At 45.4% G+C, this 12,558-nt stretch overlaps 1 protein-coding gene across 2 annotated transcripts; it reads left to right on the top strand.

Annotated features, from left to right (window-relative positions):
* Nucleotides 1–6,892: 6,892 nt before the first annotated feature.
* On the top strand, nucleotides 6,893–12,418 carry LOC103704024 (endochitinase A-like). 2 transcript variants are annotated; one of them, XM_008787141.4, is made up of 6 exons: nucleotides 6,893–7,472; nucleotides 7,634–7,833; nucleotides 7,961–8,072; nucleotides 9,159–9,273; nucleotides 10,787–11,725; nucleotides 11,845–12,418. In XM_008787141.4, the coding sequence occupies exons 2-6, from the start codon at nucleotides 7,641–7,643 to the stop codon at nucleotides 12,112–12,114; spliced, it is 1,629 nt and encodes a 542-aa protein (XP_008785363.2). In that variant the 5' UTR covers nucleotides 6,893–7,472; nucleotides 7,634–7,640; the 3' UTR covers nucleotides 12,115–12,418. The 2 variants fall into 2 exon arrangements, with proteins under 2 accessions (XP_008785363.2, XP_008785362.2); XM_008787140.4 differs by having other exon boundaries at nucleotides 7,630–7,833.
* Nucleotides 12,419–12,558: the final 140 nt, after the last annotated feature.

Below are 12,558 nucleotides of genomic sequence, written 5' to 3'. Positions count from 1 at the left end.
CCCCGATTGCTCAGGACACCCCCCAAAAATTAAAAAAAAATTAAATACTCTCTACACCCCCCCATTTGCTAAGGACACCCCTAAAAAATTAAAAAATCCTAAATTACCCTTCACCCTCCCCACCCCCTCACCTAAATTGCTCTCTACACCCCCCAAACCCCCCCCCCCCAACCCCGCTCTTCCCCTCCAAAACTCCACTCCAGCCGGCTTCTCCCTTCCGCCCAAAAAACTTCGCCTCAAGCACCTCAAGCACCTCGCCGGCGGCCAAACCCCCTCCGTCTCCCCCTTCTCCCTCGCCCAAAACCCCCCCGTTCCCCCTTCTCCCTCTCGTCGCCGGCATTCTCCCCTTCTCCCTCTCGTCGCCGGCATTCTCCCGGAACCACCTCCCCGGCCATCTCCCGAGCAACGAGCACCTCGCCGGCGCCTCCACGACCACGTCGAGGTAGCTCCCCGCCCCCCCGCCTCCAGTGCTCCGTTCGGCACTGGATCGCCGAACAGAACCCTTCTGTTCGGCTGAACAGTGCCGAACAGAAGCCCTCTGTTCGGCAACACTCAACCGAACAGAAGCCTTCTGTTCGGCTGCACGGTGCCGAACAGAAGCCTTCTGTTCGGCTGCACAGTGCCGAACAGAATGGTTCTGTCCGGCTCTGAGCAGCCGAACGGAAGCCTTCTGTTCGACTCTGAGCAGCCGAACGGAAGCCTTCTGTTCGGCTCGTGCAGCCGAACAGAAGCCATCTGTTCGGCTCTGTGCAGCCGAACAGAAGCCTTCTGTTCGGCACTGTGCAGCCGAACAGAAGGGTTCTGGTGCCAAATCGCGTGCCGTGCTGAATTTTGTGCCGAACATTTATGTATGCAATTGAATTATTTTCTTTGATATAGCCTAACATTGAATTTCTATATTTTCAGACATGGATCCCCGTCCCGCCAAAGTTAGACCTACGGTGTCAGCTAGGAGACGTCGTGCTAGGATTGCTTCTCCCGAGCCTGCTCATATGCCATCGGACTCTCCTGAGTCAGAGCATGATGATATGCCCGCTAGGGGCGAAGACGATGAGTCCGTTGGACCATGTCCAGGAGGTCCAGAGGATGAGTCCGTCCTGATCAGTTTCAGGACGCATATAGCAGCTTCCATCTGGAGGCAACAGGTATTGTTTATTTGTTATAGCATTATATTTTGTTTATTGATGTTTTATAAAATAGTAGTAATTATACATTTATATTACAGGAACGAGCTCCACTAAAGTGCATGAACCATACTGCCAAGGTTGGTGAATGGAAGTGGTGGTCTTCAAACCAACCAAATACCAGGTTCAGAGCACTATTGAGGCAGTCGGGCCTCGTAGAGTTAGTACAGTGCTCTTATCGATTCATCGATAAGATTCTGATTTCGGGCTTCGTAGAGAGATGGCAGCCCGAGACGAACACCTTCCATATACCATTTGGCGAGATCACTATCACGTTGGATGATGTATCCGCCATTTTAGGGATTCCTGTCGCAGGTTCCTCAGTATCAGTTTCTCCTGAGAGGATGAGTGATCGGGATGCTGAGGAGCTACTTGTGGAGTTGTTGGGGGTGTCAGCTGGAGACGCGCGTCAGGAGGTACTGTCATCGCGCGGTCAGTCTGTGAGGATGGAGTGGCTGAGGACTCAGTTTCACTCTGTATCTGATAGAGACAGGCAGCAGAGGATAGAGTGTGCAGCACGAGCCTATTTGTTATTTTTGTTAGGCTGCACACTCTTTGCTGATAAGAGTGGGACCAGGGTGCCTATAGCGTATCTGTGTTTACTGCAGGATCTGGATAGGGTGAGCACATATGCCTGGGGTACAGCTGCCTTAGCATATTTGTATCGGCAGTTGGGGATTGCGTCGAGGTCATCAGTGAGACAGATCAGTGGTTATATGACGCTTCTGCAGGCATGGATTTATGAGCATTTTCCAGCACTCAGTCCTCACCCGTCGCTCGAGTATACTGATGCCAGTCCCCGCGTGCACCGCTGGATGCCCGGTACTCCATCCCGTACCACGATGGACCATTTAGTGGTTCTACGTGAGTCATTGGACCTTTTGAGCATCGATGAGGTACGTATCATATTACCATTTGCTTGTGTTTGTCAGTACTTTTAATATGCGATATAGTATAAAACTGAAATGGACCTTTTGTTTTACAGGTTATTTGGGATCCCCATCATCGGCTTCGGGGAGATCGCCCATATATACCCGTCGCATTTTTTAGTGGCTCCATCAAGTGCCTTGATATCGTAGAACCCTATCATCCAGAAAGGGTTCTTAGACAGTTTGGTCGTATTCAGACCATCCCTCGAGCGCCACTAGCCCCTACGCGAGCCAACAGAGGTTCCACAGTAGGCTCGTACCGGATACATTACTCCTATATGGATCAGCTTTGGGAGCGGTGGGAGGACCACGTGCTGAGCCAGGCGAGCAGGAGCCACTCAGTTACCCGGCCATCAGACAGCGTACCGGGATACATGGAGTGGTATCTCCGTATCACGCACGTTGCAGTTCAGCCTCCTCATCTGCGCTCGAGTACTCATTCTGGAGCTAGGGGAGGTCATGATGATGCTGACATGCACCGGCGGCGTAATGCAGCTGCACTCGGTATCAGTACCGACATTGTACGGATGGGTCCCTCAGAGGCTACGTCACTAGGTGCCGGGCACCTATATGATGCTATTTCTCAGATGCATCAGGTACTTCTGGGTGATGAGCCTGGCCCGAGTACAGCACCCTCTCATTCGGATCCAGGACCCTCTCATTCGGACGTACAGCAGTACACGCGTCGACGATGGCGTCATAGGGATTGATGATGGAGCCTTTGTAATCTTTGTAAAGCCTTTGATATTAATGAAAAATATATATTTTTGGTACATTTACGTGTAATCTTTGTAAAGCCTGGCCCGTTCTATTTTACACAAATATAACAGTGCACATAACAATCAATCTAACAATGCGAAGACAGATATTTTTTGATTTATATTGATGATGGAGTTTCACAGTACATGACTCTAAGAGGCCAAAAAAATTTACAACTTTCAAAAATTGTACATATATAAATAATCAATCTAACTCTACTGTCTTGCTAATTATAACATTAGGTGAGATGCTCTCTTTGAACTGTTGAATCCGTGCTTCATATGAATTTTCCCATCCGGTAACACAAGGAAGATGATATTTTCGCCAGTTGGTCGCTACTGGCGGAACGGGATGTCCCGGCAACAAGAACACCTTCAAAATTAGAAATAAGAAAATATTAATAGCTACAAAATTATAAATAAGCAAAATTAAATATTCGCAAGTGTTGTGAACGTAGTACCTCAACAAAATGATTTCCATTTACGAATCCGATAGCGATATCTTTGCGGGATAGAAGAGGTACTGGCACAGAACGGAGAGGTAGGAAGGTCAGACATTGTTGCAACGAGAGATGGTATAGGACAACATTATAGCAGGATGCTATAAGATGACCCATGTCCGGCATAGTCATCCATCTGTCATATGGTGGACAATCATCATAATATGATAATGCATGAGTGATCTCAGCAATCGTCCCTTCCACACCATATAATGTGCGATAGTGGTCCGAATGACATTGCAACTCTTGCAATAAATCCTTCCTAACACGCACCCAGTCATCTTCTCCAAATCCCAGTAAGTCAGCTATTGCCCTAAATCCGCAATTCCCATCAGCTTTTACATCCTTGATATGCTGGATGTATGGTCTCAAGGCAGAAGGAATAGCATCAATATAGATAATGGGCGTATGTGACTGGGCTCTAGTACGAAAAACCTGCAAATAATATCAAATGATAGAAAATATGTAACAATGGCAGAACATGTCCCGTATCGGCACATCTCGGCACGGCACATCCCGACATGTCCCGTATCGGCACATCTCGGCACGGCACGTCCCGACATGTCCCGTATCGGCACATCTCGGCACGGCACGTCCCGACATGTCCCGTATCGGCACATGACATACCGGCACGGCACGGACCGTCCCGTAGACGTTGTGATACCTATTGTAAGGAAATAAATATTTGGTACTTACCTTTTGCTTGGGCCGTCTCTTTTGAATCTGAGTAGATGGATTGCGGATGGTAACTTTCTCAACACCAGGTGAATAACTATCCTGTCCAGATAGAACCAACTCAAACGCAGACGGGTCACGTCGAGTAGACGTATCAACCTTCAGTGAAGCGCGCCCACGTGAACCGGTCTTCCGTTTTGCAGGCTCTAAAAGAGGTGTACTATCTGGACTTGCAATCTCTCGTAACTTCTTGATCATCTGCAATTGAGAAGCCCCATCTAACTTCTTGAATCGTAGCGCAATCAAATCTAACTCTGCATCACAACTCAACTGAATTGGCTGCACGGGGGGGGGGGGTAGGCAGAATATCAAGTTTCCTCCAATGAGGATCTATGCAGTCGAGAGGAATGGGCCGACCTTCCGCCCTGTACCGCGCAATCTGGTGAGCACATGGTATACCATGTGTGCGTCGAATAGCGCACCCACAATTTGAATCATCAAACCCAACTGAATTGGCTCGTTTCGATTGGGCGAGGACATGATTTAACGCACTTATAGATATGAAACCTCGCAACTCTTTGAATTCAGCTGGCTTGAAGTTGTGCTGCACTACCAATAAACTCTTCTCCAATGAGGCTTTAACGGAGCTGTGCTGCAACTCAATCAATCCATGTATTCTAGTCCAAGATGACTCGAAACTTCCTTGGCTTGATCCAAGCTGCTTTTTGAGCTTTGCATGTGCACTCTCGACCCTAGTAAACAAATGAAAGTTAGATATAAGAATTGAGGCAAATTAAAATTAAATGAGTCTTTATTTGTGATACCTATTTGTCGTCACATTTCCGTAGTGCCTGCATGTATCAGTCCACGCCGCAACAAATCTTTCCTTGTATTTGCTCAGCCAAGTATCTGACACATACTGTAGTGCATCTGGATAGGTACCGAACTCTCTCTGCAGTGCACTCCAGCGATCATTATACTCGTCTTCCGTGGAGGACAGCACTAGTACATTCCAACTCATAATAAATTTATCCCATTTCTCCTTCAATTCGAAAAATTTTTTGCACTTGGCCAAAACATTCCTACTAATATGCCATCTACATAATAAATGTCTAGCAGTAGGAAATACTCTATGAATTGCATTCATCAAAGCCAAGTCTCTATCTGTAACAATCAACTCAGGCAAAACATCATCAGCTATGACACTGCGCAATCTCTCTAATGCCCAAGTATAGCTTTCTTCCCCCTCAGAATTTAAGTATACAAAAGCAACTGAAAATGTCATGTCAGTAGATGTCACCCCCACAATCTCTAAGAGCGGAAGACGATACCTATTCGTCTTGTACGTGCAATCCATTATCAACACACGGGGAAATGCACGGAACAAATCAATGCTGCCAGGGTGTGCCCAAAATAAGTCATGCACAACATCCGTATTAGTACAATTCCTATGCCACTCAATATATTTAGCCTCTGATAATTTACCTAATAGATGTTGCATTTCAGACCTCCCGGCTTTCTCTGCAACCTTAAACCGTTGACGTACATTGTAGATAGTCTTGATAGTCGTAACATTGAGAGCATCTCTTTCCTTCAATGTGGATAATATGTCCTTTGGACGAACCAAACTCTTCGACATATCCACTAACAATTCCGTCTCCTGCTCAGATAATCTCCCTGCATATGAGTGCCCCTCCAGATTCTCTGCAGCGGGATGATTGTGCACTCCACATACGACCAGTAATATCCAATCATCCGCAGTATCCAATTTCTTTCCTCTTAATGCAAAAGGGCATCCACACTTCTTTGTCCCACAGGCAGTCTTTATTCGCTTTTCTTTTGTGGTTCGGTACGTCCCACCCCTCTCACAACCTAACGTAATTCTGGGTTTCTTAGAAATGGTACCTGCATCGGATGATTTGATTACAACAACAAAACCATTTCGCCTCCTAGCTTCACGACACCAATTACACAAGTCCTCTCTACTCTTGAAGATCTATACATTAAACAATTTATGTAAGTACACAGTTGTAAAAATAGCTCGCTAAACTAATACAAAATTGCACAATATATTATAATACCTCGTAAGTTGTAAATTCGCTTGTGTAATCCAGTACAAATTCTGATCCAATTATACTCGATTCGGTTGTAGCATAGCCCTACATATAAAATAATTTATCACCAAGAATTAATGAATCAGAGGATCTGTTCGGCACAAAATTCAGCACGGCACGCGATTTGGCACGAGAAGGCTTCTGTTCGGCTGCAGAGTGCCGAACAGAAGCCTTCTGTTCGGCTGCAGTGTGCCGGACAGAAGCCTTATGTTCGGCACTGTGCAGCCGAACAGAAGCCTTCTGTTCGGTAGAGCGTTGCCGAACAGAAGGCTTCTGTTCGGCACTATGCAGCCGAACAGAAGCCTTTTGTTCGGCGATCCAGTGCCGAACGGAGCACGAACCGTGAAAAAAAAAAACTTTCGAAACAAGGTGGAACACGTACCTTTGCGGCCGATTCTTCGTCCCAAATCACTAGTTGCTTGTCCATGCTTCGAATGGGGCTTAAATCTCCTTCAAAGATCGCCTAAACGATGTAAATGGATCGAGGGGTTTAAGGGGGGTTTGAGGGGTGGTTTTTTTTTTCCTTTTCAAAACGAAACGGAGGAGGAGACGGAGGAGGAGGAAGGGGGGTGTACTGAGAAAATTTCAAGGGCAATATGGTAATTACACTAAAGGTTAGTTTGGGTATTTTTTTTTTGGTTTTTGGGGGGTGTCCTGAGCAATCGGGGGGGTGTATTTAGAACTCCCCGGGGGAGGGGGCGATGGGGATGAGTGGGTGCCGCCCTGCTCAAATCTAAAGCTCAGCTCATCAACATCGGACACAGGGGGTTCGCGGCTCCTCTAACTCGGACAACCAAAAACTGTCCCCCCTTTCTCTCCTCCCACTCCCACCCATATTTCTCTCGCTTCCTTCGCTCGACACCACCGCGGGGAGCCAAAAAAATGGGGCGTGCTCTTTACACACACTCTCTCCCCACGGTCTTCCCTTTCCCGATCTTTCCTAATGCCCTTTCTCCGGCCATCTCCGGATAGATAGGTGGATCGATCGATCGATCGGTCGGTCAGCCCCCTATCCTGTGGCTGCTGATATCAGAACCGCCGGCTGGAAAGGAAACGACGACTGCCTTTCCACTCCCATCTCTCTCTCTCTCTCTTGCTTTCTCGCCTCTTCTTCCGGGTCTCCTTCCAGCTTCGATCTGAGCGGGAACGCCCAATGTTGCTTCCTCTCCGCCCTTGTCCGCTCTGATTCCACTCATCGCGGTAGCGTACCGCTGGTTAGCTCGAGATCTGATCATCTGCTTCTTTCGGCGGAGCCCCGGGAATCGATTCGAGCAGAGAAGAAGGGAAGGCCCTTGCTTTAAGGGTGGTTCAGGTCCGGATCTCATCACAGTTTTCTTCGTTATTGCTTTTTTTCCAACTTTATTGTTAGGGTTTTTTTTTTTTGGCCCCTCTGGGCTCGTTGTTCAGCGAAAAAGCTTTTCTTTTTTATACGTATATTTTTTTGATTTTTTAAATTTGGAGCGGGGTAGGTAGGTAAGAGATGCATCGAAGCTTTAGGGCTCCGGAGGCCCCTCGAACTCAAGCGGCGACCACGACGCGGGGGAGGACCCTGGCCGCCGTCATGAAGGACAAGGACGACGACCTCGCCCTCTTCCTCGAGATGCGCAAGCGCGAGAAGGAGCGGAACGACCTCCTCCTCCTCTACAACTCCGACGAACTCGATCCCCCATTAGGTACGCCACCACCGCTCCTCTCTCTCTCTCCACCGCTCTCCATTATCTCCAGCAGTTCTCCCTGCGCATCTCTGAATCTTCGACATATTTTCTTGCTCCCGGTCACGGTCTAGTGTTTTTTTCGCAGGGTCTAAACCTGGGAGCGCTCCCATCTTCAAGATCGTGCCATCCGCGCCTGCACGCAAAGCTGGTGTCGATGACTTCCTCAACTCCGACGGCGACAAGAACGACTACGACTGGTATCTTGATAAAACTAGACCTCCCTACCGTTAATGTCGTACCTGCCATCAGTCGCATTGTTGCTTATTTAGGTCTCAAGTAAGGATTCTTCGCTTAGGTAAACCGCACCACACCGCCCCCCGCCAACCCCCCCCAAAAAAAGAAAAAAAAGAACTAAGATTTTTTTTTCCTTTTCTTTCTTTAACAAATTTTTCTATCGATTCAACTGACCACCATGTATACATATGATTTTTTTTTTCATTTTTTCATTCGTCTCTCGAACTTTACCATCTGCATCGCGACTTCAGTATTGGTCCGGCACGATGATGACCTGTTCTTGTTAATCTTCATATGGTCTCAGAATGAGAGTGCATGTTTACTGTTCTACGTGCCTTCTGATGCTGACTCTAAGTATCTTTTGCACACTTTTGTCAGTGTATTTGCTTGGGCTATTGGTACTAACTTGTTATATATATGATCTCTGTCAATCTGTATCTGGTCTCCACATTCTGAAGACTTTAGAGAATTAAACTGCTAGGTGCAGTTAAGCAGGAATTATAGCTATCTGGTACTTCTTTTTCATTATTGTCTGTGGACTGGAGTTAATTTTTCTCAGTTCTCAATAGGAAAGAAATTACTATCACAGCTGGTTCTCTTTCTAAATAAAGCCCCCTCATCCTATATAGTTCCATAACACACGGCACATTCTTATTTGTGCAAACTAGCTGTACAGTCGTTATGTGAACCGGAATCTGGAATCGATACACAAGCAACACAACTATATCTAGGAACAGTGATTAAGTTCTCACGCACATCAAAGATAAAAACCAAATGCGTAACATTGCAAAAGTAGTATGGATGAAGTTTTCTTTTGTTCCTTTTTTTTATGGTTTAACCTTTGGCAAGCAGCCTCTAGAACTTATCATATGAAAATATTTTATCATGAATAAAATGTCTGATGTCTATATGTAAATGCTGAACTCTATGCCTCCAGTTCACTCTCCAAGTATAGCAACTGTGGGAATTGGCTGATTTTCAATCACCTTGAAATTGGGTTTTGCATACCGTCCTTTGATGGAACTTTGAAGATGTCCTCCTTTTTCCAGGCTTCTTACACCGCCCGGTACTCCACTTTTTCCATCTTTGGATAAGGAGTCTAATAGATCTCCAGGAGGCAATATTGGGACTCCAAAAGCTCGTCCGACAGTAATGAAATCTAGGGTGAGCACTCTACTCTTGCAGCAACTTCAAGTCTTCTATATTTCAGTGTAAATTTATATTCATGCTATGCACTTATTTTTCTGATTCCACCTTGATCTCCCCATGGCCATGGGGCCCACATGGGAACATTACGCATGTCTAGCACATTCTCCATATAGGTGTATACCTTTCTTCTGGTTTGATATGTTCAATTTTATTGTCAGTGACAGCGAGTGCTTGTGTTGAACAAAGTGTAGTTACCAATCAATCTCTCAAGACCTACTTAACGTTTAATATGGTAACCATTGTTGTAATTGGACCAAGAGGATTCTGCCCTTGATCAGACAAAGTGGGGGAAAAGAAGGTTCAAAAGCTCACCCCAAAATTGTTACATAGGATGTATCTGCTAATGTTTTCGTGGAATTGCTATTTTAAAGCTGTTCCTTGACCAATTACATAAGGTTCTTGAAGACCTCTATTGTTCAGCAGTTAGAGCCATACATTATTCTGAAGAGCTGAATGTGTTGGTGGAGAAAGTTGGCATGATTGTGAAAAATGGAATATACATCCTAGGAAAGGAGTGCCTTGTTTTCCATCCAAGGTGACACATTGTTGCTTAACACTATTCGATCTGCTCCATAATATAATGTTTTGTCATACTGCATAACTAAGACGTGTCCCTAGTATGACATGGTCAAAATTAGGTCAATCCGTATATGGAGTCAACATGCATATGGGAGATTTCATGGACCTGCATTGGAAGATTTACCCCCAGCTTGTAATCTTTTTTGGTCTTGCTTCTCTCTCAAGCTGCTTGAATGTTTTTAGGAGGTTCGCGTTGCTGCCGAATCACTAGCTGGTTTTTCATAGATGTTAGATATTTCCTGTTAATCTGCTTGATTCTAAGTTTCCTATTTATTTCCTATTTACAGTCACTAAGCTTTATTGGAGCAACGCTCTACAATGCATTTTTTCGTGCTCCTATTTTTTCTTTAAAAAAAAATCATTTGTCTATTTTATGCTTGGAAAGCTTATGAATTTTCTAAGTGATCAGTTATATCTTATCGATACTTTGCTTTTAAAATGGTTGTCATTTTGTTGTGCTTTTTCATAATTTGGAATGTGCTGTGAGTACTAATACAATCTAATTTACTATAGCTTGTTTAAAGCTTGATGTGCCAGTTTTTTCTGCGGGTCTCACCCGTATGTCAGGCATTCGATGCTGATGATATATGTTGATGTAAAGGATTAATTCATCATCAAGATGTTACTATGTTTTCTTGTTCATTTTGGTAGTATAAGTTTTATAATCTAGTTTATTGGACATACATAGGTTTCTTACTAATAGTAAAATATATAAGGCCATGCTCCTATTTTAGTATTCTTATTCTGCCCATCACATGAGTTCAGTTGTGGTCATTGATTGGTTCTTTAGAGTGAAGATGAATTATGCGAATTTATTATTTTCCTGACAAATAGTCATTTTACTGCATTTCTTTGAGCTGATGTACACATCTGCATGCTGTGATCTCAGTTAGCTAATCCCTCAGACACTGCTTCAAGAAGTACCTTGTCCTCAAGACAAGCAACATTATCCAGTGGCTTGAATTCATCTGCTGTGGGAACAAGGAGGCCATCATCATCTGGAGGTCCTACTCATACTTCATCAAGACCTGCAACTCCCACTGGGCGCCCTACATTAACTGCCACTTCTAAATCTTCCAGACCTTCCACCCCAACTTCCCGGGCCACATTATCTTCGAAGCCGGTGGTTCCTCCACCAAGATCGTCGACACCCACTAGATCTTCTACACCCACATCCAAGTCTTCTTCGCTTGTCCCCAGCAGGCCCGCATCGAGGTCAGCTACACCAACAAGACGGCCTTCTACGCCATCTAGTCTGCCAGCCAGTTCTGCTCCAGCAGGTCGATCTTCTTCTGTCACAAAGTCAGGCCCCGCGATATCAAAAAGTTCGGCACCATCCCGTGGCAGCTCTCCAACTGTAAAATCCAGACCATGGAAACCTTCAGACATGCCTGGCTTCTCCCTTGACGCACCTCCAAATTTGAGGACATCATTGCCTGATAGGCCCTCTTCAGCTTCTCGGGGTAGACCTGGAGCACCCAGCTCAAGATCATCATCTTCAGTCGAGGGTGGACCTAGTGTTAGACCAAGACAGCAGTCTTGCTCTCCATTCAGAGGGAGGGCTCCAGATGGTAATGCCCATAAAGGTAGTTCCGTTCCAGCAGTTAGCAGATCGCACTTAAATGGCGGCGACAGCTTAAACCCTGTTCTAATTGGAAATAAGATGGTTGAACGGGTAGTAAACATGAGAAGACTTGTGCCCCCAAAGCAAGACGACCAACGATCAACTCATAATAACCTCCCTGGGAAGCCATCACTGCAACCGGATAGCACTGGCTTTGGAAGAACACTGTCAAAAAAATCACTAGATATGGCTCTGAGGCATATGGTATATATGCTGCCTTCTTTTTGTCTTTGGTTGGCTATTTACTGCATGTTTATCCATGCTTCTTAGTGGTTAGACTTCTATCATATGACATTTTTATATGGGAATTTGTACTTATGCAGGATATAAGGCGGAGCATCCCAAACAGTTTACGGCCGCTGATGACCAAGGTTCCAGCATCCTCCATGTATAGCGTGAGGTCTGGGCCCTCAAGAAGCAAATCAGTTAGTATTTCCGACTCTCCTCTTGCCACGAGCAGCAATGCTAGTTCCGAGCAAAGTGTGGATAACCATATGATATGTTTGAACGGTGGTGAGCTTGAAGATGATCTCCGCAGCGAGAAAGGGGGCAGATCCTCCTCTGCTGGTGCTGGGGCACTGCTCGCCAGATGAACAAATAGAAGAAGTACGCCTCTTGCTGTTGGCTAGTATTTGCAATCTAGGAAGTTAAACGCCCTTTACTTTTCCATTTCTCCTACGGATTGGCAGCAGAAGCAGCTAAGGAAGGCCACTTTTTTTTTTTTCCGGATGACCTGATTGAATTCCTATCTGTGTTGTATCAAATTGGCTGTCTGCCATCATGTTGTTGGCCTTTTTCCCAATGATACCAAGGCCTTATTTATGCATGTGGAGAACTGTTCGATGGTTTAAGGTTTTTTTCTTCCTCCTGCTTTGCCTATACAACATGATATTTTAATTTTGAAATGTTAATCAGGTAGGTGGGCTTGCTATTCCAATGCACCCGATCCTTGCATTTTTTGGGGATAACTGGGTAAAGCTAGTTTCTGAAATGGTGCAGTGTCTTTCTTCTATGAAAATCTGTGCACTTTCAGTTTT

The sequence above is a fragment of the Phoenix dactylifera genome, chromosome 3 (assembly GCF_009389715.1).
Source record: "Phoenix dactylifera cultivar Barhee BC4 chromosome 3, palm_55x_up_171113_PBpolish2nd_filt_p, whole genome shotgun sequence".
Lineage (NCBI taxonomy): Eukaryota > Viridiplantae > Streptophyta > Magnoliopsida > Arecales > Arecaceae > Phoenix > Phoenix dactylifera.
This window is presented reverse-complemented; position numbering and strand designations above follow the sequence as displayed.

Excerpts from the sequence above, each read along its gene's own strand:
- LOC103704024 (XM_008787141.4), top strand. The coding sequence starts at position 7,641 with ATGCATCGAAGCTTTAGGGCTCCGGAGGCCCCTCGAACTCAAGCGGCG. Across the intron at positions 7,834-7,960 it reads CGAACTCGATCCCCCATTAG|GGTCTAAACCTGGGAGCGCT; the intron begins GTACGCCACCAC and ends TTTTTTTCGCAG. Across the intron at positions 9,274-10,786 it reads CGACAGTAATGAAATCTAGG|TTAGCTAATCCCTCAGACAC; the intron begins GTGAGCACTCTA and ends CTGTGATCTCAG.